A 25,513-nucleotide genomic window follows, 5' to 3' on the forward strand; every position below is an offset into this window, starting at 1 on the left:
CGTTTTATCAACCCAATCACAATGTAATACAAATTGATCTAAATAATAACAAAAAAGTGCGTACGTTTCTTACGTCCACACATGCCCACATTTTCGGCCATGGCTATGGAGGTTAGTTTGGAATGCTGCTGTTGCCTGGAAATTGATAAATGCAACGATAACGAAACTCCTGTGGAGGTGTGGTTTTGTTAAATGGACATTTTTATGGTGGCCAATTGTAATTTCTGAACGACGGATCATTTGTGGCAAATATTTCGAGACAATTTTTCTGGCCAACAATTTATGAGCATTCGAAATACGAAAAAAAATATTGGCATGCTGCTAACATGTCGGACACTATTTATGACCGAACCAGTTACATTTGTGTTGGGAGTTCAGCAAACAAATTCATTTTTTTTGGATTTTGATTTAATTGATTTCAAGAAATATATGCAATTTCATCTCAGAAAAATATCAAATCAATATTTTGTTATATTTTTGCTTTATCTTCGATTTTCTACAACTGACAATGACATGACAGACTCTGTGATATTTACTGTGGTTTCTGGGGGATCAATTAAACGGAGCGTCATGTCAATGAGCAATTGCAATCATTTTTTGTTGCAACCACTGCTCGGTAACTGTATTTGGTGTTGTTGCTGTCTGAAAGTCACTTTGGCTGTCACTTTTTTTGGTTCACCACGTGCAGTGAGCTAATCAATCAAAGTTGTTGTTGTTTGAGCTTTTTTGTCCGGGCTGTGATTTTTAGAGGATAATTTGTCTAGTATTCTGATGGAATGTGAACGGAATGTTTGTAGTCGGCGATTGTCAGGAAGATATTTTATTACGATCTACAAATACGGCTTTGGGTACGGTTTTGTAATTCGTATGCGAATCAGGTAATCAAATCAAGTACTAATTGAACAAAATTTTGGTGCTGCGTGTGTGGGGAGCTTGTGATGTCCTAAATGTTAAATTAAAGCGAAAAAGGATATTACAGATAAAATATAAAAATATCTAAGTTAACTAAATTTTAAGCCCGAAAGAAATATAAAATGAAAATATTGGAACAAATCTAAGCTTCCATCAATTTGTTAAAGTAGAATAACAGATATAGCTCATATTCGAACTTAATCCAATTTTCGTAGAAATATTACAATGTCCACAATGTTACATGTTAATGGTAAATCAACGACCTACATTGCCTAGCATGAAATTTATGATTTTTCAAGATTCTGAACACTTACTGGTGAGAGTAGGTAATTGTAGCCGATCTGCTAACTTGATCAAAGTATGTTAAAACAGGTTAAAACGTATCAGTCAGTTTTGCCGACAGATGTATACCCTTAGATAATGTTCGATAATTTAAAGGTATTTTGACTGCAGTAAGAGTTATTCCAATCTTTGACCCTATATGGAGTAGGTTTCGAAGGCATGGAACAATATTGTTCATTTCGTTTCGGACCTAAATAAATATGATATAAATATTGGGACGTGACAGGTTTCGACTATATTGGTTACTTCCTTTACTTTATGTGAGATATGTGATAATTTTTAGAAAAATCTCTGACTCGCCCTTTTTGGGCGAGTTACCAGAAGGAGTTCGCAGATGTATATCATCTTCATCTTGTGTTAACAAAAATGTTTGTATATAAAAATTTGAAGGAGTTGGATGCATATTTTGTTTTGTTTTCCAAAATTTTGAATCCTATGTGGGGGAGGTACCAGAAGAAATGTTCCGATCTCTACCATCTTTATTACAGATCTTAAGCTGATAAAAATATTGAGATATGTGTTTTATGAACTTCATGTATATTAAAAATGCTGACCCATTGTGGAGGAGGTAGCAGAAGGAGTTGACCGATATATCCCATCTTCATAGCAGATTTTGTGTTACTAGTAATAATGGGATGTGTGAAATTAAGAGATAACCGGTTGCTTATTTCGGATTTTATAATCGTTTTGGCTATTCAAAACTTTGATCCTTTGTGGGAGAGGTACCAGAATGATTGGATCGATATATTCCATCTTCTATCCGACCTTGGGTTAATAAAAATAGAGTGATGTGTGTAATTTGAAGACAATCGGACTCCTTTGTCACATTTTATAAAATTTATAAATATTAAAAATTTTGACCCTTTTTGGGGAGGTATTTGATGGAGTGCACGATATTGTCCATTTTCGCACCTGACCTGGGGCAAAATCAGATAATTCATTCTCTTTCTGTCCAGTAAAATATTTTTTGAAAATTTCGAACTTTTGTTGGGGAGGTACGGTAGTTTCGTTTACATTGGAAATATCTTATACAATAGATCAAACCTCCGAAATAGTCGCACGATTTTGCTCAAAGAGTGAAACTCATTCGAATCCGAGCAAGTTCGCTCCTAGGAGCAGAAGAAATCTGAGCATACTCATTTTTCCGATGTCACTCGAATAGGAGTGAGCATGTTCTCCTCGTTTTTGAGTGGAGCAAAATTTGTTCAAAATTCGTTTACTTATAAGATGAGTTTTAAGAACAATCTTCCATATTTTGGAGCGTAGAGCTGGGTAAATTGTCTCAAATATAGATTTAGAGATTTAAAATTTCATGTCAGAGGGCATTTAAGCATAGATTGGCTAAAAATACAATGAAAATAATATTAATGTTATTTTAAAAAAAATGATCGACCATTTTAGATCCACTCCAAATGTCGCGAAGCAAATCACGACTTAGGGACCGAATATGGAAAAATACTAACTCTCACATTTCAGCTGAAAACAATTAAAAAAGCTGCTGTATTGTCAATTATATGCCAGAGAAGGCTTATTGCGAACTCCAAATACCAATTTTAAGATAATACCTTTAAAAACTGTAATAAAACTGGAAAAGGTACCAAATATCATCATTTGGATGCGGACCATCACAGAAGATTTGTTGTCACAGGAAGCAGTACGCTTTTCGAATTCCATTTCAAAAATCAAAAAAAAAAAAAGAAAAAAAGAAAAAGGAATCGAAAAAATACAGAATTTTCAGGAGACACCTGGCCTGTTCAGGAATTTCTAGAATGTAAAAGTTTTTACTACGATAACCGATTTTTCCTTTATAATATCGGAGAAATTTGCAAAGTAGTAGTTTATTTCAGGTTCTGGAACAGACCAACCGTTATATAGAAACTATACCAAAACTTGGGACTATATAGACAGTTCTTTAAAATTGCGACTAAAGCGCCCATAACACCTTAACTTTGGCGGTACAATTATATGGGGACTACACCAAAACGTGGTCTTATATGACACATTTTCAATACCTGAGTAAGATTCAATCTGAGTAAGATTGTACCAACCTTCTTTATTTCGTTCCGAAGCTAGCGTGATTTCCATAGACGAACAGATATACGAGCCTGGCTAAATTGGGATGGAATTTTATGCTGATCCAGACTATATATACTTTGTAGGATCTAAAATGTTTCGAGTGGTTGCCATCAAAATTATAAACTTAACCATCATGCCATGATGGAGGATATAAAAACAGACCATTAAAGAACTCTGAAAATGTCCAAGAGATAAATTCATAATTTCTTCTTTGAAGCAAAACCCAAACTTCTGTAGAATAATTTTGCCATTCCGGAGGTAATTTATCAAGACCTCTCTTTTGCGATTCCAAAACTATCAAGTAAACCTACTTCCCAATAAAACTACTGTGTCTCAAATTCCTGTAGGGCTTTGTAATTATTTATTTAGAACAAGTGTCAAATATATAAATTGTATGCCCTGGAGGCTGTCATCTACACACATACAATACAATTGTGGCCAATAAAAAAGATAAATAAAGAAAATTGGCCATAGACCATTCATTTCCTGAGGCTTTTTGGTTGCTGATCTAAAAAAAAATACAAAATACATTCGAAACTGTCAAATATTAATGGAAATCCCCGTTAACTGAATTGACAATTATTTTTTCACATTGAAAAAATAAAGCTGCAACAACAACAACGAACATATGATTAAATATTTATCCACGTGTCAATACGTCAGTCGTCAAGAAAATTTAAAGCTGTTTTTCTTAGCTTTTGTTGCTTACTTTGGCTGCAGCAACGGCAGCGGCAGCGGCAGCATCCAATTATTAACGCAACTGTCAAACGGGGAACTGATTATGCGTCGAAGTGTCTGACTGCTGCACCTTTGCTAAAAAAAAAAAGCCAGAAAAATCTGCAACAATAAATTTAAAATATTGATCTGACAAAATTAGCCATAACTGAGATCGTTTAAAATTCCGTCTGTTTTTTTCTTTTCCGCCCAAACAATGTTGAAGGCATCGACTGCAGAAGAGAGGCTGACAGTGGTACAGATTGGGAAATTTGGCGAGAAAATGGATTGAAGATTGAATGTTTGAAGAGATAAATTAACTTTCTGAAGTCGAAAGATATTTCTTCTTATCCAGAAAAAATTAGGAGGCCACACTGAGTAATAATGACTGCATTTAATTTGCATTACCAGCAGGCTAAGAAAAATGACAACTATAATAATGTACAGGGTAAGATGAAAAAACTGCAAACAACTTCAGACTAATGTCATTTATAAGTCACTCGTCCGAGATTTGTTAAAATTATTCCAGTAATAGCTCATTATATTGTTTACAAGCGCACAAAAGCATTTTGGTGAGAATTTTTCAGAAAAAAAAGTTATTCGTGACGGAATTCAAGCGTGATAGTGTGATTTCTTTATATTTGGCTGGAAAACCACGAGTGCCTATCGTTAGATCACTCCAGCATTTAAATGTGCATAAATCTTTTGTGCCTCGTACCATCGCTCGTTACCGTGATACTGGTAGCGTAGCCCGACGTCAAGGAAGTGGACCGAAGAAAACAGCAACATCAGCAGAAATAGTTCGAAATGTAAAGAAGCGACTTGATCGAAACCCTCGTCGCATTGGCCGAAAAATGGCTCGTGAGCTAAATATTGCGATATATATTCCATTCGCAAATATTGAAAAATGAGCTCGGGGTAAATCTATTGAAATTCTAAAAAGTGCAAGAACTTACACTACAACAGAAAGACAATAGACTCAAAAGAGCTAAGGAATTGCTTCGCTTGGCCGAAAGTGGTGAACTTCCGAATTTGGTTTTCTCCGTCTCCGACGATAAAACATTCGTTGTCCAACAGTTTGCAACCAAACAAAATGATCGTGTTTGCTTGCCAAAGAGGTCAGCTGAAAATGTGCACCTTCGGTTGGCCACTAGAACTCAAGCGTCGGCCAAAACATCCAATGATCGCTCTCCGCTCTCGTATTAATGGACCGTGACATCAGAATAAATGCCGCGAAAATATTCTGGAGCACTCAGCACGCACTGCCCAAGAATGGTTACAAAATGAGGTTCCTCGCTTCATTTCCAGCGCACAATGGTCACCAAAATATACGGATATCAATCCGTTGTACTTTTGTGTCTGGAGTATTACGGAAAGCAAGGTTGGCACTAAAAAATACCAAAGTGTCGATCACCTCAAGCAAGCGCTTCGTCGGGAATGGGCCAAAATACCGCAGAGCAACATGCGGGCAGCGTGTAACGGTTTTATTGGCCGTTTGAAGGCCATAATTCGTGCCAAAGGTGACCAATTCGAACAAATCTAAACTTATTCTAAAATTTGATGCTATTTCCGATATTTTTTCTTTCATTCAATAAAATTTAAAAAATTGTAAAAAATATGGCCTTTGACTTTGTTACAGTTTTTTTCTCTTACTCTGTACATTCCTGCAACATTTCCAGTAGGCAAACTATAATGTATAATAATGCTCCTTTGGTAAGTTCTTATTTGCTATAAAATAAGGAGTTTGTAGGCTGTTTGGTAAGTAGTTACCAGTGCCAATATGTACTTACTAAACCCATTATTTAGTAATGAGTTATGGAAAAAATACTAATGATTTGGAGATCTCCCCATAACAATGACTCAAATATTTCTCAAATTTTGATTATTTTGAAAACATTTTCCGAACTACTGTCCCAACGGCGTCGCCTCTACCCACCGTTTTAATTGATGTGATTTGCCACTTGTCTGTCCATCATTTCTGGTTGTCTGCTTCCCTAGCTGGCTGACTACTCAGCTGCTGCTGCGGCTGCAACGTCGTAATAAAAATCTCAATTTGCAAGTGTCAAAGTTATGGCAAACGTATAAATCAGTCCAATGATCGCAGGCGACCCGACAGTTATAGACTTTGGCATAACATTTGACGTTAACATAGAATGTGTGAAAAACAAACATGAACGCGTTTGACAGATGCAATGCAATCAATTGACAGTTGGTCTGTCAATAGGAACACAGCAACAACACACCGACGACAAATATTGCATTAAATAAGGCACCATAACAATTTGGAGGGAGGAACCCATTACGCACCTACTTATGGGCCGTGGCTCATTGGTTAGACCATGAACTGACGTTACTCTGTCTGGCATGGCATAATAATCGGTTATTTTCCTTTGGTTGTCTCGCGACTTGTTCGCGCCTAATATCGTTACCTATTCCGGGTAATTCACTTGCCGCTGACAGACAGACAGGGTGTGTAAACGCCCACGCCACTAAATGATATGAGTGTTTGTTTTTTACTAAAAATTTTTTGGTAAATATTTTTATTTTAATGGCCGTCTCGTGGGGGAGGGGAAGCAGGAGGAGGGGTAAGACAAAATATAAAAATTCTACGCGACAACTCGATTAATGACGTCAATTAAATGTCGATCATTTACAATTTGCTTTACAAATTCGAAAATATTCTTTGAAACAGCTGGGCTCGCTTCGCTTCACGTTGCCATTGAAAAAGCGAAAAAAGACATTCTTGCCAATGTTGAACCATTTCTACATTTTGCTATTTTCATTTGGATAGCTCAGGGCCATCACAGACGAAGAAATAAATTGCCGTTCATGGTCTATTTGTTTATTTTTTAAATAAAATTTAAAAAAAGAACAAGAAAAAAAAACAAATGGAATGGGAAAACATCCTAAAACAATTAAAAACAAATTGGGGATGAGAAATAAAATAATCGAAATCAATAAAATCGTGGATATTTGTTTAGATTAAAAAATATTGTTTTTTTTTTTACTTTGAAGCTTTACTTCTTTTTTGGGTGACTGCTTAATTTTAATAGCACTTCTAGATGAACCATAAAAATGGCTGCGAATGGTAGAAAGAAAGAAAGAACTGTCTGTGCAATAAATCGCAGTTAGTATAAGTTCCATGAAACTTGAGAAAATTCCTCTGGAAATCTTGAGAAAAATTCTCTGTAATTGGTTTATTTGGTAGGCACAAATACCACTTTTTGCATTACTAAAAAATAATGGCAAAACACGTACATTTCAGTTAGCAATGCATAATGGTTTATGTATCTAAATTTTATTTATTAAAAATTAATAAAACAAGTCAAAAAGTATCAGCCGACTTTGCTGACAGATGTATTCCCTCATCCATAGTCTGTTCGTTTATATATTGACTTGTGTGATGATTATCGAAGCTTTTGATCCATTATGGGGTAGATACCAGAAGAAGTGAACCGATGTATTCCATCTTCACATAGAATCTTGTGTTATGTTAGAATGTGTGAAGCTAAGAATGAATCGAATGCTTGTTTAGCTTGTTTGGCTATTCACAATGTTCACCCTTGTGGGGGATATACCAGAAGAAATGGGTCAATATCTGACATCTTCACAACAGATGTTGTGTTAATAGAAATATTGGGGTATGATGAGTTTGAAAGGAATCGATTGCTTACTTCGCTTTTAATAAGTTTCATAGCTATTCGAAATTTTGACCCTTTGTGGTGCCAGGAGGAGCGGTTATATATATTCTCACCCGAACTTGTTGTAGTAGAAATATTGGGATGTGTGAAATTATAAGAGAATTGGATGCTCAGTACAACTTTTATGATCATTTTGATTATTCAAAAATGTGACCCTTTGTGGGCGAGTTACCACAAGGTAACTATATATAGCATCTTCACAACAAATCTTGCATTGATAAAAATATTGAGATATGCTGAGTTTGAAAGGAATCGGAAGCTTATTTTGCATTGTACGAGCTTCATGGCTATTAAAAATTTGACCCTCTCTGGAGTAGGTATCAGAGAGGGTGGGCCGATACTGTCCATTTTCGCACCTATCTTAGTACTGACAAATAAATTGAGATTTACAAATTTCCCACAAAAACGAATGATCCTTTGTCTTTCTATGTGGCGAATCATTTTCTTTGACAATTTTGACCTTAAGTGGTGGAGTTACATGAAGGAGTGGACCGATATTGTCCATCTCCGAACTCGATCTAAGTTTGACAATAGTATTACGATGTAGCAAGTTTGGATCAAATCGGATATTACCCTCGATAAACGAACGGGCAGCCCTATTTCAGAAAAATATTTTAGAGCAAAGAAAGTGAGAGGATAACCCAAATTTACTTCAACTTTGCAAATCTTAATATTGGCGTAAATGCTACGTTAAGTGCGAAAATGGATAATATGGGTCCACTCCATCAAGGACCACTCCCATAAAAAGGTCAAAATTTGAATAATTATAACTCTTATGAAATGTAATATTAGAGTTCGATTACCTGTAAATCACACATCTCAAAATAATTTTATTGGCCCAAATTCTGCTGTGAAAATGGGATATATCGGTCAACTCCTTCTGGTACTCCCTCACATAGGGACAACATTTTGAATATCCATTAACTCGTAAATCTGTTGTGAAGAGGATATGTATCTGCGAATCTCTATTGGTACTTTATTCACAAAGAGTCACGATTTTCAATACTTTCATCTGTCTTAATTTGCGAAACAAATTAACAAAATATTTCTCTCAACCTGTATCCTGAGATGAATATGGAATTTAGGATTTCGCATAAAATTTGATATATGTTAGATTTTCTTGTAATTTTGCCCATATTAATATTTTTATCTGCACTAGATTAAATATGAAAAATACTTCGGGCGACTCTATCTGATACCTCGCACACATTTTAACATTTTCTAAAAATTAACGCATATCTCATATAAACAGCAGGACGTAACCAATATAGTCCAAACCAGGCAAGTCGTCATATTGATTTAGGTCCGATACGAAATGGACAATATTTGTCCATTCCTTCGGAACACACTCCATAGAGGACCAACAATTTGAATTATCATAATAGAGGTCAAAATGTATTTAAATAATCGAACACTGGCTAAGGGTATACATCTGTCGACAATACCGACTAATACTCTTTAACTTGTTTAGTTAAGACTTAAATGGCGTGCCTCATTATTAGAAATTATTACAAGAAGTACAATTTGGACATGACAAAGATAGAAAGTCGGAACTAGCGAAGAACTTTAGTGTAGTGTCGATCCTTAAAAAATTCTTTCAAATGAATTATTCCGTGAAACGAATTTACGGAACTAGTTCCACGGTTCATCTGCTTCCTTTTAGTTACTAAAAATCTTGTTTATTTTGTAGATTCAACCTCTTTACAGGGTTTTTGAAATTTTTTATATATAGGACAAGAAAAAAGTATTACAATTGAAAATTTCGATAGAATAACTCATGGAAAAATAAAATAAATTGAATAACGGAACTAAATATATTACATTAGTTTTTGTGGAAAGTATATTTCGAAGCGTAGAGAGATTACAGTTTGTCATCCATGTTTAAAGATGCAAGAAAAATAATGAAAGAATATGGCTACACTTTCAAAAGTATTGGTGCTTTTGAGTTCAGGCATTTATGATTTAATATTGGTTATGTTAGATCCTGATAATATCACCTATATACAAATATTATACATTTAAGACCCTAAACTAACCTAATATATATTGGACTAGAGTATTTAAATAAAATCAAGAAAGTACATTTCAATCTTTTACTTACTTATCATCCTTATCGTATTTGGGGAACGTGACATTATTCAACAGCACCGACGATTCACTCTGCGGCTCAGCTGAAATACCCTGAGCACGTTGCCGCTGAAACGATTGACCAGATTTACGTACACCGCCGACAATGACGGCGGCCGCCGCCGCTCCGCCCACACTTCCCACACCGCCACACGGCGTCGAGGCACCGCTACGCGAAAACGGAAAAACACTCTGAAACTTGTCCAGATGAGATTTAAGTTCGGCTATTTCGTTGTCTTTGTATTGGAGGGCTCGTTGCATTTCCTGTATCTTCAGGTCCTTGGCCTGGATACACTGGAGCAGACGCTCCTCCTGAGGTGTGGCCGGCACATAGGATGAACTGGTATTGCTGTTGTGTAGATTGAAACCACCACCGCCTGCGGTTGGGTCCAAAACAGTTCCCGCACTGACTGTGGTCGCCGTGGCGTTCGGCGTCGAGATACACAGACCCTGCATCTGGGCGGCCAGGAGTTTTTGTTGGGCACAAAAATCGGTGGGTGTGGTAGCGGCGTAAACCGCTGTGCCAGGCGTTGTGGCACTGGTGGGCTGTTGTAGGATGATCGGTGTGCTGGATGGAGCGGTGGCGAAGAGGCCCTGCGTCTGAGCCTGCAACTGTTGCAGTTGCTGGTAGCGTTGCTGCAGTTGCAACTCCTGTTGGTGCAGATAGTTGCGTGCCTGGAGATTGGGATCGGTGTTCAGTTGTTGGGCCCCCGTGGGCACGGTACCGTAGATGAGCGTGTGCGTTAGCACGTCCGTGGGATTCAATGGCAACGACAGACGTATGGCGGCACCCGTACTACCATCGATTAGTGCGCCACCGAGCGCTTGCAAATTATTGTTGTTCACGAGGCCCAGATCGGGTTGGAACTGGATGTTGGCATTTGGTTCTTGCTGCATTTTAGCTGATGATGTTTCGGCTGCCTCGTCGTTAGATGCGCTGTCGGCTGGTGATGAGTTGTCCTCGTCGACGGCTTTGCCGTTGGCCAACGGTGGCTGCGACTCTCGATGTTTACTATCGCTTTCGCTGTTGTTGTTGCTGTTGTTTTTGTTCGGAGCTACGCTGTCTGCTTCTTGACTAATGGTTTGTTGTTCTTTTTGATGATGATTCTTGGCAATATCTTCGTCAGGTGTTTTGTGTTGTTGTTTTTGAGTTGGAAGCGTTTCCGCCGGACTGCCTGAAGATTGTTTTTCCAAAATATTTACTTGGGGCGTGGGTGTTTTGCTTTCTTCTGTCGCTGTCGTTGCTGCTGCTGTTGGTGTAGCCTTCGTTGCTTCCACTACACGTGTTGCGGAACTCAACGAGCCGATCTGACTATGATGGTGATCTTTTAAATCTAAATTATTTTGTTTGTTGCTGTTGTTATTTCTATTGTTGTTGTCTACAAGTGCTGAGGCTGACGGCGGATCCAGGGCATTAATGGAGGCACCATTCGTTGGTCCCAGTCTGGCAACGGTTGTGTATGTCGTGGCGACTGTCGCTGGTGCTTGTTGGCGAGGTGCTAGTGTTGTGACTGTGCTCTTTGCTGCTGCTGTTGTTGTTGTTGTAAGGTAGGTACAGGTAGGACTTGTGGTGATGACACTGGTGGTTGTTGCTGTTTTAGCATTTGTTGTTGTCGCTGCTGCTGGTGTTGCGGGGGTACTATTGTTGTTTGGCTTGCCAATATCGGCATAGGTGTGAAGTTGATGTTCCGGCCTTCGCTGGAAAGTAGCATTATTGGCACTGTTGTTATCTGTTTGGGCTGGCCTCTCTCTGGCGAAGCACAGCCGATCAAAACAAATGCGCATGCAAGCGATTTTGACGTTCAACCGCAAAAACGTTTATCACAACGATTTCCACAAAAGCCCTGCAAAGAGACAAAACAAAAATAATAATACCACGTTATTAATAGTTGTTAATTGATATGGAATACAAATGTAATTGTTGTAATGGGAGGTAGGGTGATGGAGCGGGGCAAAAGGGGAGATAAGTAATGAATTAAGTCGATATTCTCAGGTTATCAGTTAGATAGCGCCATTAAGACCTATTGAACAATCGATTTGTTGACTGCAATATTAAAAAATATAAATATGTTTGGCGGTGTGAGGCACATGATTGAGAATATTAAAAAATTCTTATCGCAATGACTTGTAATGGGTTATGTCTTTGGGTAAGACCTGTGGGTGGGAAAGGCTGGCAAAATGAGGATTATTTTCAATTCCAGTTTGAGATAGAAGATCGCACTCTTTTAAAACCTCTAAGGTAGGTATTTTGTGGAACGTCTTTTATAGGAGTATTGTACATCGGAGACTTTCTAACAATATATAGCATCCCTTCAAAAATCTCACATATAGAGGCATTTATTTACCATAGCGAAACCTTTTATAGTAAAATAAAAAATAACCATTCCTGTAAAATGTAAAAAAATGAAGGAAGATTAGACATTTCATAAGAGTCAGGGCGTCTCTATGAGTATGTCCCTAGTATCTACGGATTTTTGCTTCAAGCAAAAAAGACCTTTGAAAGACAGAAAGTTTTTTTTTTCATATTTCTGAGCCAAAATGAGCTTCGCCGCGGAACATAATTAACGAGCTTTCTTAAGGGAGCACACATTTTGATAATAAAATGCAATGACTTGCAATCATTTTTCGTTTACAAGGCGATTCGTGGTTAAATTAAAGACCAAAGAAGACGTTTGACAGTGAAAAACACGAACCATGTGTGAGGTGTTTATGCTAGTGTTGCCAAAAATATGATAGCTAAAAAATCACCCTTTACAATATCTTTTCCTTTGACATCCTGACTCCTTTATCTGGTGGTCTTTTCCTGACTTATGCTAAATTTTGTCTTGCTAGGTCGGTCAATAGGGTTGCTAACCAATACCCCATGCCCGAAATTGGTACTTCATTAGATGGCGCGCAATGTTGAATGAAGGCTTTGTGTTACCATCCTTGGTCTTCTGGGCGTAGTTTAGCATAAATGTAAGCAGTTTCGGTCGGTGCTAGATTTCAGGAGAGGATCGCCTGTCTCCGTCATATAGGCTACGTCCTATGCAGGGTCAAACGTCTGTATTTCGGATACAGTTAAATCTTGGTCTTGATTAAGATAAAAAACGGATTTGAGCGTTTTGTCCTTCAATCGCGATTTGAGACAACAATCCAAATGAGCGGTTGTGTTACATTTTTTACTGTAGAAGACTAGAGATTCGGAACTGTACTCAATTCGAGCGGTTGGTTTCTTCTCTCAAAATTTAGTCCTCGTAGACAGAAAGATTTGGTACTGAACCCGATCCGAGTTGTTGCTTTCTCATCTAACTTTTACACAGGTGATTAGACCAATTGTGGCATATGCCTTTTTATTGGCTAACGTTATGGCTCTACACCCCATCCGTAAAGCAGACGGGTCCACAAGTTTCATTCCTAGAGGTCTTCAAGGCTACGTTGACCAGTTATGAGCTCGGAAACATTTTTCGAGTTGAATGGAAATGAGGGTCTCCTGTTTTACAGTAGGAGATTCTTTGATTTGGACTGGAAAAAACTGGTGTACAACTCAGAGCAGCTTCACTAAGTTACTTTTAAAATTTTGTAAGTTCTTACCGCCGATCTAATAGTCACAGAGAGTATAGATGATTTCGATAGCTCATATATGTGCCTCGACAAAATAATGGTTTCAGACGCCATCTATCTTTGGTATTAATCTGTATCAGGACATTAGTACTTGGTCATCTATCTATTAGTCTGTCGAAAACATTGTTCATCAAACTCATGTTGAATTTTAAGATGGGAAATATTGATACATTCTGTCCTGTACGTTTACCACAGGGTTCAAAAAGCGTTCAAAAATGGCATGTAAAAAAGCAGCTAAGTTCGGCCGGGTTGAACTTTTATTATCTTCTCCATTTTGAAGGAACATTAAACATTTAAAAAAAATTCAGTAAAAAAATACCTTTCAAATGAAACCCCTCATGTGGGAGTTATACAAAGACGTGGTCCTTTATGAGTATTTTTTTGGCCTTTAGTACCAATTCCAAACTTCAAATTCGAAATTTTAAAAAAATACCGAATATCGAGAGGTACCGTTATATGGGGGCTATATGAAGACGAGGGCCAGGATACGCGATTTTTGTAATATGCTGTAGTACCTATTAAGAACTTTGAATGCGAAATTTGAAACAATTCTGGTGAATAAAGTCTCTAAAATCATGAAAATACCGAATGTCAAAAGGTATCGTTATATGAGGGATATATGAAAACGTGGACCAACCTGGGCCTTTTAAGATCTTACTGGCACATTTGTGCAAAATTTTAGTCTTCTACATCAATTCGTTCCATAGATAGCGTGATTGCAATAGACATACAGACTTACATCGCTAGAATTTTACGCTGATCAAGAATATATATATATATAGTTTGTTGGGTCTGACATGAGTATTTTGAGGAGTTACAAACGGAATTATAAAGTTTATATATTCTCCATAGTATGGTATATATGGTATAAAAAACATAATTATACAGAGAATGAATATTTAATGTACCCATACGTTGCACCCTGCAACATTTCGGCTATATCCAATTTTCAATAATCATAATTTTCTAAAAATTGGAAAAATGCCCCCGATTCTCTTTATTCTGTGAACTATTTAAATATTTCTATTCAAGTTAGGTCTAGAGAAGTAATAATATATGTCGGTTCTCCATTTACTAAAAAAGTAACGTACGCTATGCTCTTGTATTTTTCGAATTGCAAAATTTAGGATTTCTCTTGATAGGTCCCCTTTTAGAAGTCTCTCAAACATAGACCAATTTTTATGTTCTTATTAAGTATGAAGATCAATAACAGGACAGCTATAGACAAAATAACGTTTTTATGCTCTAAGAAGCTTAAATGGCCTCCAATAAGTAAGTCCATTGCAGATTTTAAGTTGCAGTATGGCTTAATCAGTTCTTCAAAAGATATAAGAGCTTGTATTCATGAAGGCTGTTATATATTGTAAATTCATACAAATGATTTAAAATTATGATTTCTATATCATCAGAAATCAATTTCTCTTCAATGAACTTGTGGCTAATCCCTGACTAATTTATTTTACTTTCCCATAAATTGACATTTTAACAATTTAAATTCTTATCAAAATTGGCGATAATCGGCTCATAAATCAGAATTAACAAATTAATGCTTTACCCTGATACCGGCTAAAATAAATATCACAAAATAAACGGATCGTGTCCCTGATTTATAACTGATATTAAGCATTCATATGATTACTCAGAATAATGATACTATTTCGGCATTTTTTCTACTCTGCTAAGAATTCTACAGATTTTAGACTTTAAATAAATGGTTGATGCATTAAAATTTAATTTGTTTCGCTCATCGATTAAATGCGGGTCAGCCAATTAAATGCCTTGCATTGAATCCATTAATGCGTGGCGAAACATGTGTTTAAAATTGGAGTGCATTCGTCCCAGAAATGACGAAGCCGCTAAAAAAGGTAGGTTAGTACTTTTTCCCGAGTTCTAATGAAACGCGCAATTCAAATAAATTAAAAATGAAAACAATTGATAATAACAAAAAAATGACACTTGCTGCCGCTGCTGATGATGATGTTTCATTTAATTCATTTTATTTTTTGTTCTTGCTTTGGGCGTTACATAATATTGTCACGGTGCCAGTATCGGTTAGAAAACGCGTCAAAAACACCCGGCAGTTTTGAAGTGGAAATTTACTGCGCCCATTTATTATAAAATACATTTATTTGTTTTTTATAATCAGATTCGCCACAATCATTTGTATTTGACTTTTCGAAACGTAATTTTATGATTGATTTATTGAAATGATTTAAAAATAACTCAGAATTGAAATATATGATCTGACCGCTTGGTATGTATTATCACTACCTGTAATTAATACATTTTTTTAACATCAGTCACTCGTTACTCACTTAAAATGTTTCAATATAATTTACAATTTATTTGTAAAATTTAAAATAATTTATTGTTTTTCCCCAAAATTTTGTTTTTTTTATACAATAATACCTTTCCTAATACATTTAAACTACCATATTTATTGTCAAACTTTTGTTATCCTATCATAAATAAATAAAATTGTTCACATAGTACAAAACCAACGTCTTTTTTTGTCAGAAGGACCTTGAAAATTATAGTTTAATATTTTTGGCCAGGAAGTTTCATAAAAAATCGTAAAATTTTTTGAAAGAAATTCTTGAAGAAAATCCTTTAACTCCACGATAAATTCCCAGGACTTCACCGGACAAAGGCTCGATTATTCTACATAAAGTAATAATACCTAAAACAGTACGTTTAGATTGTTTTCTGTTGAATTTCTTATCTTGCCGAATCCTCAAAAAATGAAATATTATCTATAGTTTTCTAATATATATTTTTTGTAATTTGAAGATTTCTCTATATTTTATTAATTTGTGTTGTTTAACAATTTAAACGATAAAGAAATATCATCTTTTAACTATAAGTGAGAAATAGGCCGTTTTTCTCCTTATGCATTAGAACCATAAAATCCTTAAAAGAGAATATTGAAAAATTCACAATTTTTTCCATACTTCATTTAAAAAATATATTTTATTACAAATATCCAAAAAATCGACGACTTTTAATCCGAAGGTCCTTGAAAATATTTTCGTAACAAAAAAAAAAAAAAATATTGTTGACCAAGTGGTTCGTGATATAAGATACTTGGCCAGTAAATCTTTTACCAATATCTTCTAACCCTTCAAAACTTTATGTTGATGTATTGCATACAGGCCGTAATCATTGTCCGATATTCACAGACTTTTTCATGGGGGCCAGAATAGAAGTTTATTGTTTTTGAAGATGGTCACAAAGTATTTAGGGGATGAAATGAACCATAAACTAAATTTTTTTCTGATTTTGCAATCGCTCCACAATTAAGGAAACGAGTTCAGGGCAGGGCAGAAATCTAGCATTTCAGATGGCCATTATTTTGAATACTTATCAACACTACAGAGTTCAAAAATATAGGGCAAATGCCGCCATTAAAAACCAAAGGTAACACTTTTGCAGGACTGTAAGGCATTATTTAAAAAATAACCCAAACTGGGTGTAGACCAAAGAGGTTTTCCAATATACTATAGCGTTGTAGGGTATCACATGATCTGCATCGCACCACGGCTATAGCTTTTGCGTACTTGTTTAGAAATATAAATAAAATAATTTTCAGCTATAGGGTAAGTGTACCAGTAGTCGGCACTTTTAGGATTTTCGCGTTTTTAATCGCTCACCATTCTGAGTGGAACTTTTCAATTATTACAAATTTAATTTATTCAGATTCGAAATTTTGTATAGTTTTTGCAATAATAAATAAAGTTTTAATAACTTTTTATTAAATTTCATAAATTTGTAGTTTTATTAAAACAATGCTTTTTTGCCAGTAGTCGGAACCACTTGCTAATTGTCGGTATGGCATGTTCCAACAGTCGGCATACCAATTTTTTTTGTAAGAATAATAAATAATAATAATAATAAATTAATTCATTAAAATATAATATTTTTGTTTAGTTAAACTGAATCGACGTCTTTATTGTACTTTTCTTAAGAATATGGATTGTTGAGGACCTTCACAGACAAAAATTTAATTTTTATTAGAATAATTCATCTTTTCTTAGCGAAATTGTGCACAAAGATAGCTGACAATATATTTGAAGTAAACAAAATATATTTAGTTATAATAGATTCATTTCTTTGGGCTTAAAAATAAAAAGTGCCGACTACTGGGACATGCCGAACTTAGGCACACTTACCCTACATAAATTGTGGAATTTCTCAAGAATATTTTGCAATTTTTCAAGACCTTTCTGATGAATAATCGTAAATTTTTCTGAAATACTCTTAACATTTCTTGGCAATTTTTTTTAGATTTTTTACTTCATTCTTATGGGTCTTAGGATTTTTAACAAAATTGTCGCTGGTGGATGAGGTAAACGAATAAATATATACTTTATATGTCTATGCTTTCCATACAATTGACATAGAAATATTAGGATTTGTTAAATTAGTTTTTTCCAAATATTAACCGATATATTCACTTTTTTTCTAATATTGGAACTTGGTGTTCAAAATTTTAAAATTATGGCCGCGACTGCGTCCCAAAGAGTCGGTTGATATTTCACGAATAAATGATCCATTGTTGTCTTCCAATGCGTCAATTGAATAGGGTTCGTCTGTAGAGAGATGGACTTTAATATAGCCACACAAAAAATTGTCTATAGGCGTTAAATCGCACAATCTAGGATCCGTCCGTCTGTCCGATAACTCTCGAAGGGCGAATTCGATTTAGTCCAAATTTGGTACATCGTAATATTTTTATCAAACTTAGATTGAGTTCGAAGATCGATCCAAAAGGTCTACATTTTCAAGAAAAAAAAAAATAATAATAATTATTTATTTTTTAGAACAAGGATCATACGATTTTGAACAAAGGTAGGGAAAGGTACCAGAAGGTGTAGTCCGTTCTATCCGTTCTTCATACCAGATCTTGTTAGAATGATAATTCTACTCTATTAAGGGTAAACATTTTGAATTACGCTTAAAAAATGGGAAATAAGAGCCCCATTGCCTTCAAATTTCGCACATTCCAATATTTCTACCAACACAAGATCTGGTATGAAGAACGGATAGAACGGACTACTACTTCTGGTACCTTTCCCACAACGAATCAATATATTAAATAACGATTACCATTATTAAAGACAAAATAAAAATGAATGATTGTTTTCAAGATCCTTCTGGCACCTTCCCCAGAGCGGGTCAATATTTTGAATAATTATTAACCTTATAAATGCGAAAAACATCGTTTATCTCAATATTTTAATCAATAGGATATCTAGATCCAACCCTGGCACGTAGAAATATTTATATCAGACATAGGTCAGATACGAAATGAACAACATTGGCATACTCCTTCGATACCTCCCCAATAAAGGGTTAACATTTTGAATAATCGTATTGCATCTCAAAATATATTTTACAAAACAGACATCTGTCGACAAAACCGGCTGATATTTTTTAACTTGTCGCAAAAAATGTTGATGTCGGTTCAGGTTCGAAAAATAATGGACACAATTCTCATAAAAGCAATTGGATTAGAAGGACGAAGCATTCCACATAATATTCCTTTTTGACCGACGACATGGATTTTCAAAAATTATCTAAGCCAAGGGTCACAAGAAAAATATCATCACGATATAACACGGAATATCGACTCACAAAGATAATCTGTCATTCGGAGTCTTTATATGGTCACCAAGGTCTTTTATTTCCAAAAGGAACTTTCCACACTCTCAGAGAATTTTCGATTGGCATTTTAAGATTTTTTTTGTAATATCGACGAAAATATTGGAATGGGAGATAAAGCATAAGTTTATGTTCCATTACAATAGCTATGTTGGTCATCTCCTTGCCGATTATTTTAACAGATAATATTTTTGTTTTGTTACACAACTTCCACGTTTGACCCTCATATTTTTGAATTGAGTTCCATATTTTTTTTTTGTTTATTGCCGATTAATTGAGAATAGAAAAACAAAATAACAACGACAACGGCATTAATAATAATGATATTTTAGCAACGAATTAATTCATTTATCATCACCATTAGCTGCCGAGACAAACTGTCTCCTCCATTATTGGCAATTAAATGACAACAATTTACCACCACCACCACCAGCAGCAGCATTCAGACATCTCCCATCATGGCTCTTCCACATGATCATCTCATCTTCGATCGGAACAAAAATTTAATTCATTAAACTGAATTAATTGGCCGACATTCAGAGGGCGTTCATTCAACTGTCAGCGTCGTTACGTTCGGACGACAGCGGCGGCATCTTGATCGAGATGATCATTTTCAGTTGCTGACAATTACAAGTCAATCGAATTGTAAATGGAAACAATGCCAAGCTAAAGTATTTCCGTCCCCAGTGAATGCCACCAGCCGCATGGGGACCAAGTGCCTTGGTGGTTGAATAAGCCTAGAAGACGGGGAAGTTAATAAAATGCCATACAATGTAGCGTTAATGATCTGCGGATGGGCAGACCTGTTTCGATATTCCTCCACTTGCATTTGAGCCATCATTGACGCTTATTGCATTAAGAAGTGCAATCTGTGTGTTCATGTCATGTTTTGAAATAATTATTGTAATTCTTGTTGTTGTGGTTCTTTTTCGTCTTTTTTCATAATAATTGAGATTTCTTAATTATAGATTGTAGCTACATGTGGCGGTCCAAGACAGCGGCTTTAAATTATTGTTTTTATTTTTTTCCTGATCTCAGCGTGTTAATTTTGACATGATCCGATGCTTGTAACAGCAACAGCTTGGACATGGAGAGCACAATCTCTCTATTTAAGACAGAAAGGATGTGTTGGAGCAGAATATTTTATGGATTTTATCGGTTTTTATTGAGATCTGACATATTAAAAAAAGACAACAACAGTGTTTTTATATAAATACATCAACTTCTATTACAGAAGATCTTCTCATGCTCTATGAGAAGACCTTGCGGTCTTCCAAAAATGAAGACCTTGCGGTCTTCTAAAAATGAAGACCTTTATGTGTTGAGAGATATTTCGTTTTTATGAGACTTTCTCCTGTTCTGCTCGTCTATGAGAATACCTTCTGCTCGTCTATGAGAATACCTTCTGCTCGTCTATGAGAATACCTTCTGCTCGTTTATGAGAATACCTGCTGCTCGTCTATGAGAATACCTTCTGTTCGTCTATGAGAATACCTTCTGTTCGTCTATGAGAATACCTTCTGTTCGTCTATGAGAATACCTTCTGCTCGTCTATGAGAATACCTTCTGCTCGTCTATGAGAATACCTTCTGCTCGTCTATGAGAGTACCTTCTGCTCGTCTATGAGAAGACCTTCTGGCCGTCTATGAGAAGACCTTCTGGCCGTCTATGAGAAGACCTTCTGGCCGTCTATGAGAAGACCTTCTGGCCGTCTATGAGAAGACCTTCTGGCCGTCTATGAGAAGTCCTTCTGGCCTTCTATGAGAAGACCTTCTGGCCTTCTATGAGAAGACCTTCTGGCCTTCTATGAGAAGACCTTCTGGCCTTCTATGAGAAGACCTTCTGGCCTTCTATGAGAAGTCCTTCTGGCCTTCTATGAGAAGACCTTCTGGCCTTCTATGAGAAGACCTTCTGGCCTTCTCTGAGAAGATCTTCTGGTCATCTATGAGGAGACATTTTGTACTATGAGAAGACCTTATGTCCTTCTCTGAGAAGACCTTCTGGCCATCTCTGAGAAAACCTTTTCTGAGAAGACCTTCTCTGAAAAGACCTTCTGGTCATCTACGAAAAAAACCTTCTCGTCTTCTATGAAAAGATCTTCTGCTCTTCTGGGACATTCTGACATTTTCTACCGACATTCTATGCGAGTACCCTTTGATCTTCCAGGAGAACACCTTCTATAAATCTCTATTGTTCTCCTATGGGAAATTGATTGATTTTCTATAAATCTCCAATAATTAGATTCCAATATTTGCATAAATTTTCAAAAAAAAAAAAAAATAAATCCTAAAATATTTTAAATTTAACAAAAATATCTAAATGACATAAAACGTTAATTAAAATATTTAAACAAATTTTGATTTACAAAAAAAAAATAACTTGTTTATACACCGCTAAGCTGCAGCGACCACCACAAATCGCAATGAATGAATAAAATCATTATTGTGTGTTGTGGTGTAGCCCGCCTTGCCGAACACTTGTGGGGCTTGGAGGAAATCGAAAACACACAAAAATTCGTCGACAACGCTTTAATGGCAATGTCTTGGCCCATTACCATAATTAGTGGATGTAGTAATTTGTTGTAATCACTGTGACGATGTAACGAGCAAGCCGAGCTTGTTGTTGCTGTTGTTGCTTATTGGTTGTTTAATTTACGTTTTGGCTGTTTTGTTTTGAGGAATTGTATTTGAATACGTTAAGGCCAGAGGCGTTCACAAGTGTCGTTACATTACATCCCCGACCTGAGAACGGTGCCTGTAAACAATTTAAAATCGAATTTTATTTGTTTGTCTTTTTGGCTGGCTGGCTGGCTGGCTCGTTCGCTCGTTGTACACGTTTAAATAAATATTGTTGTTTATAGACACAGATTCCAACAACAACAACTAAGAACTACATGAAAATTTCGCATATTTAAAATTTACAACAAAAATAGTGATAGGCCCGAACGAAACACAATCCAAGTATTTATTTTTCTCGACATGTTCCAAGTGATCTGTACATGGGAATCGTGCGTTTACATAGAACATGTTTGTTGTGTTTACCAAATGTTGTTGTTGTTGTTGTACAAACCAAACACATAATCGGGCATATATAACTTATTTTTGAATACAGTGAAACTTCGCTGCATGATCTAAACATTGTCAACTTGAATGAAACTAGATCGGAAAATGAAAAAAATAACAGAAATAGAAATGTTTAGCTGGCGGAAGAATTGTGACTACCGGCTAGGCTGGTGCCAGTGTTCTGTGAAATGTCACCGCTCATTGACAAGACAAAATACGATCACTTCAGGCTGTTGTCAAGTTATTCCGCCCAAAATTTGATATGTTTTTCATTCAGTGAAACCGTTAAAGGAATTTAATCAGCCGTTACGAATATGAAGTGGATTTCTATTGGAATCAGTTAGAAAAACGATAATAATATAATATCCACGGAAATATAAAAAGCATAGAAACCGTTTTAGACATTTTTACATATTTTCTGTAATGAAAAATTGAGATTTTCTAGCAGGCTGTGGTAGAAAAGGAGGAACCGGAGACTTAAAATGTCCAGTAGCTTTTCTATATCGTCAAACAATGGAAGCTTTTGGGTTACAAGGAATATGGGAGGCTGATTAATTCAATTATGTCCAGAAGAAAGAGCTTATTTCAAGGCACGAAGAATATTACATAGAAAACTGGCTACGGTAATAAAAAATATGTTCTACAAAGGCGAATAAAACAAGTAAAGAGAGTATAAAAGCCGTGCAGGGCCGACATTATCTATATACATATGAAAGAGTAAATAATGAGGGACTGACTGATTTATAAACGCTCAGGCGAAGCGGCTGAAGCTAGAATCTTGTAATTTTGCAAGTGGGTCAATGTTGGTGGATAGGAATTAGATAAGACTGGGCTTATGGAAATTTGGACCTGAAGTGCATTAAAAGTACTAAAAGCACTAAATTTCGTACCTTTTGGTATTGTGTGAACTCTTGACAGTTGGTATAAATATTAAGTTTGGGAAGTGGTGTGGATATAAGTTGATTTTTTGGGAAATATATTTTTACTGCAACAGCTGTACTAAATGGTATTAAAATCGGTTCAATTTGGTTTTGGTTGAACGGATTGATCTACAAATTGAAAATGTTGATATTGGGGTCTCTGTTGCTGGGTATGTTCAGCAAGTGTACGAAAGGTACTTAATGATACTAAATTTGGTATCTCCTAAAATAATACGGCTTAAATTGTGTGTAGGGTTGAGATTTGGAAATGGTTTTTAAAATACGCACCAAAAAGTACTAAATGGTACTAAATTTGGTATTTGGGTAAGCGATTGAATTGTAAGTCTACAATTTGGTATTAGGATCACCTATTGTGTGGCTCGGTCGATACATGGCGGGGTATTTTGAAATCCGTGCTATAAGGGTACGGAAGGACTAAATGTACTAACAAAGTAATATTTTGTATTGGACAAACGGAATGAGCTAGAATTCTGAAATTTGGAATAAGAGCCACTGGTGCAAGAGAGACGTACCAAAGGGTTTTTGGAAATCCAAACTTTTAGGTTGGGAAATAATAATAAAAAAATATAAAATGGTACCATTAGGTATTATGTGAACAGGTACTGCTACAAACTTAAAATTTGGTATGATGATATATGAAGGTGTTTTTGGAAATGTGTCCTACAAATGCACGAAAATTACTAAATACAGGGTGAGATGAAAAAACTGCAATCAACTTCAGACTGCTGTCATTTCTAAGCCACTCGTCCGACCGCAGTTAAAATTATTCCAGTGGCAGCTCATTATATTGTTTACAAGCGTACAAAAGGGTTTTGGTGAGAACTTTCCAGAAAAAAAGTTATTCGTGATAGAATTGAAGCGTGATAGTGTGATTTCTTTATATTTGGCTGGAAACCCGCAAGTGGCTATCGTTAGAGCACTTCAGCATTTAAATAGAAATAAATCTTTTGTGTCTCTTACCATCGCTCGTTACCGTGATACTGGTAGCGTAGCCCGACGTTAAGGAAGTGGACGGAAGAAAACAGCAATATCAGTAGAAATGGTTCGAAAAGTAAAAAAGCGACTTGATCGAAACCCGCATCGCATTGGACAGTGACCGTGTGCTTAACATATCGCAATATTCCATTCGGCAAATATTGAAAAATGAGCTCGGGGTAAAGCCATTGAAATTCCAAAAAGTGCAAGAACTTACACCGCAACAGCAAAAGAAGATAGACCCAAAGATCCAAAGAGTTGCTTCGCTTGGCCGAAAGTTGTGAACTGTCGAATTTGGTTTTCTCCGTCTCCGATGAGAAAATATTCGTTGTCCAGCAGTTTGTAAACAAACAAAATGATCGTGTTTACTTGCCAAAGGGGTCAGCTGAAAATGTGCACCTTCGGTTGGCCACAAGAACTCGAGCGCCGGCGCATGGTGATGGTGTGGGCCGCCATAAGAGACGATTATCACTCTCCTCTCGTATTAATCGACCGTGGCATCATATTTTGGCCGCAGACCTTGGACATTCCAACATGACTCAACACCATCGCACTCAGCACGCGCCACCCAAGAATGGTCACAAAATGAGGTTTCTCGCTTCATTTCCAGCGCACATTAGCTGCCACAATTTCCGGATACCAATCCGTTGGACTATTGTGTCTGGAGTATTTTGGAAAGCAAGGTTGGCACTAAAAAATACCAAAGTGTCGATCATCTACACCAAGCGCTAGGCCGGGAATGGGCGACAATACCGCAGAACAATATTCGGGCAGCGTGTGACGGTTTCATTGGCCGTTTGAAGGCCATAACTCGTGCCAAAGGTGACAAATTCGCACAAATTTAAACTTATTCTAAAATTGGATGCTATTTCCGATATTTCTTGATTTCATTCAATAAAATTTAAAAAAAAAAATGTAAAAACTATGTCGTTTGACTTTGTTGCAGTTTTTTTAACACTCCTTAGAAAATCTATTCTTGGGAAAGCTATGTTTTTTTGTTGATAAATGCTAAAGGGTAGCGTCTGGGTGGAATAAATTTTTATATTTGCCGAAAAAGAACACTTTCATATATCTTCATGTGAAATATCTCCTAGGTCCTTAGACGTCTTCGAACAATAAAGTTCAATAAATACGTCAAGTGTAAATGGGGCTGAAATAAATTGAGCTGTTTTTTAAAGGCAACTTTACTAAATTCCAAAAAAGATACAACTCATTTGAAAAAAATTTCAATACAAAAAAAAAAAAGAAAAAAAAAGAAAAAAATCTTGCCGGCAGACTGTTAATTAATGAAGTTGTTCGAAAGCCAAAACATAAAAATCAAAAAATTCGCGGTGTAATAAAAATATCAAATTTGCTGCTCAATTTTTTTATAATTTTTGTATTAATTAAACTTTATAAC

The 25,513-nt window shown here is 36.0% G+C and overlaps 1 protein-coding gene across 3 annotated transcripts in view; it reads right to left on the bottom strand.

Annotated features, from left to right (window-relative positions):
• The window catches only part of LOC101891319 (cGMP-dependent protein kinase, isozyme 2 forms cD4/T1/T3A/T3B), a 156,417-nt gene that overhangs the window by 72,166 nt on the left and 58,738 nt on the right, over window positions 1-25,513 (bottom strand). For all 3 annotated transcript variants that reach the window (XM_059128764.1, XM_059128762.1, XM_059128763.1), the window contains one exon: window positions 9,847-11,716. In XM_059128764.1, the coding sequence (XP_058984747.1) occupies window positions 9,847-11,657 (1,811 nt within the window). In that variant the 5' untranslated portion in view covers window positions 11,658-11,716. The remainder of the gene's footprint in view (window positions 1-9,846; window positions 11,717-25,513) is intronic.

Source organism: Musca domestica, unplaced genomic scaffold (assembly GCF_030504385.1).
Source record: "Musca domestica strain aabys unplaced genomic scaffold, Musca_domestica.polishedcontigs.V.1.1 57, whole genome shotgun sequence".
Classification (NCBI taxonomy): Eukaryota; Metazoa; Arthropoda; class Insecta; order Diptera; family Muscidae; genus Musca; species Musca domestica.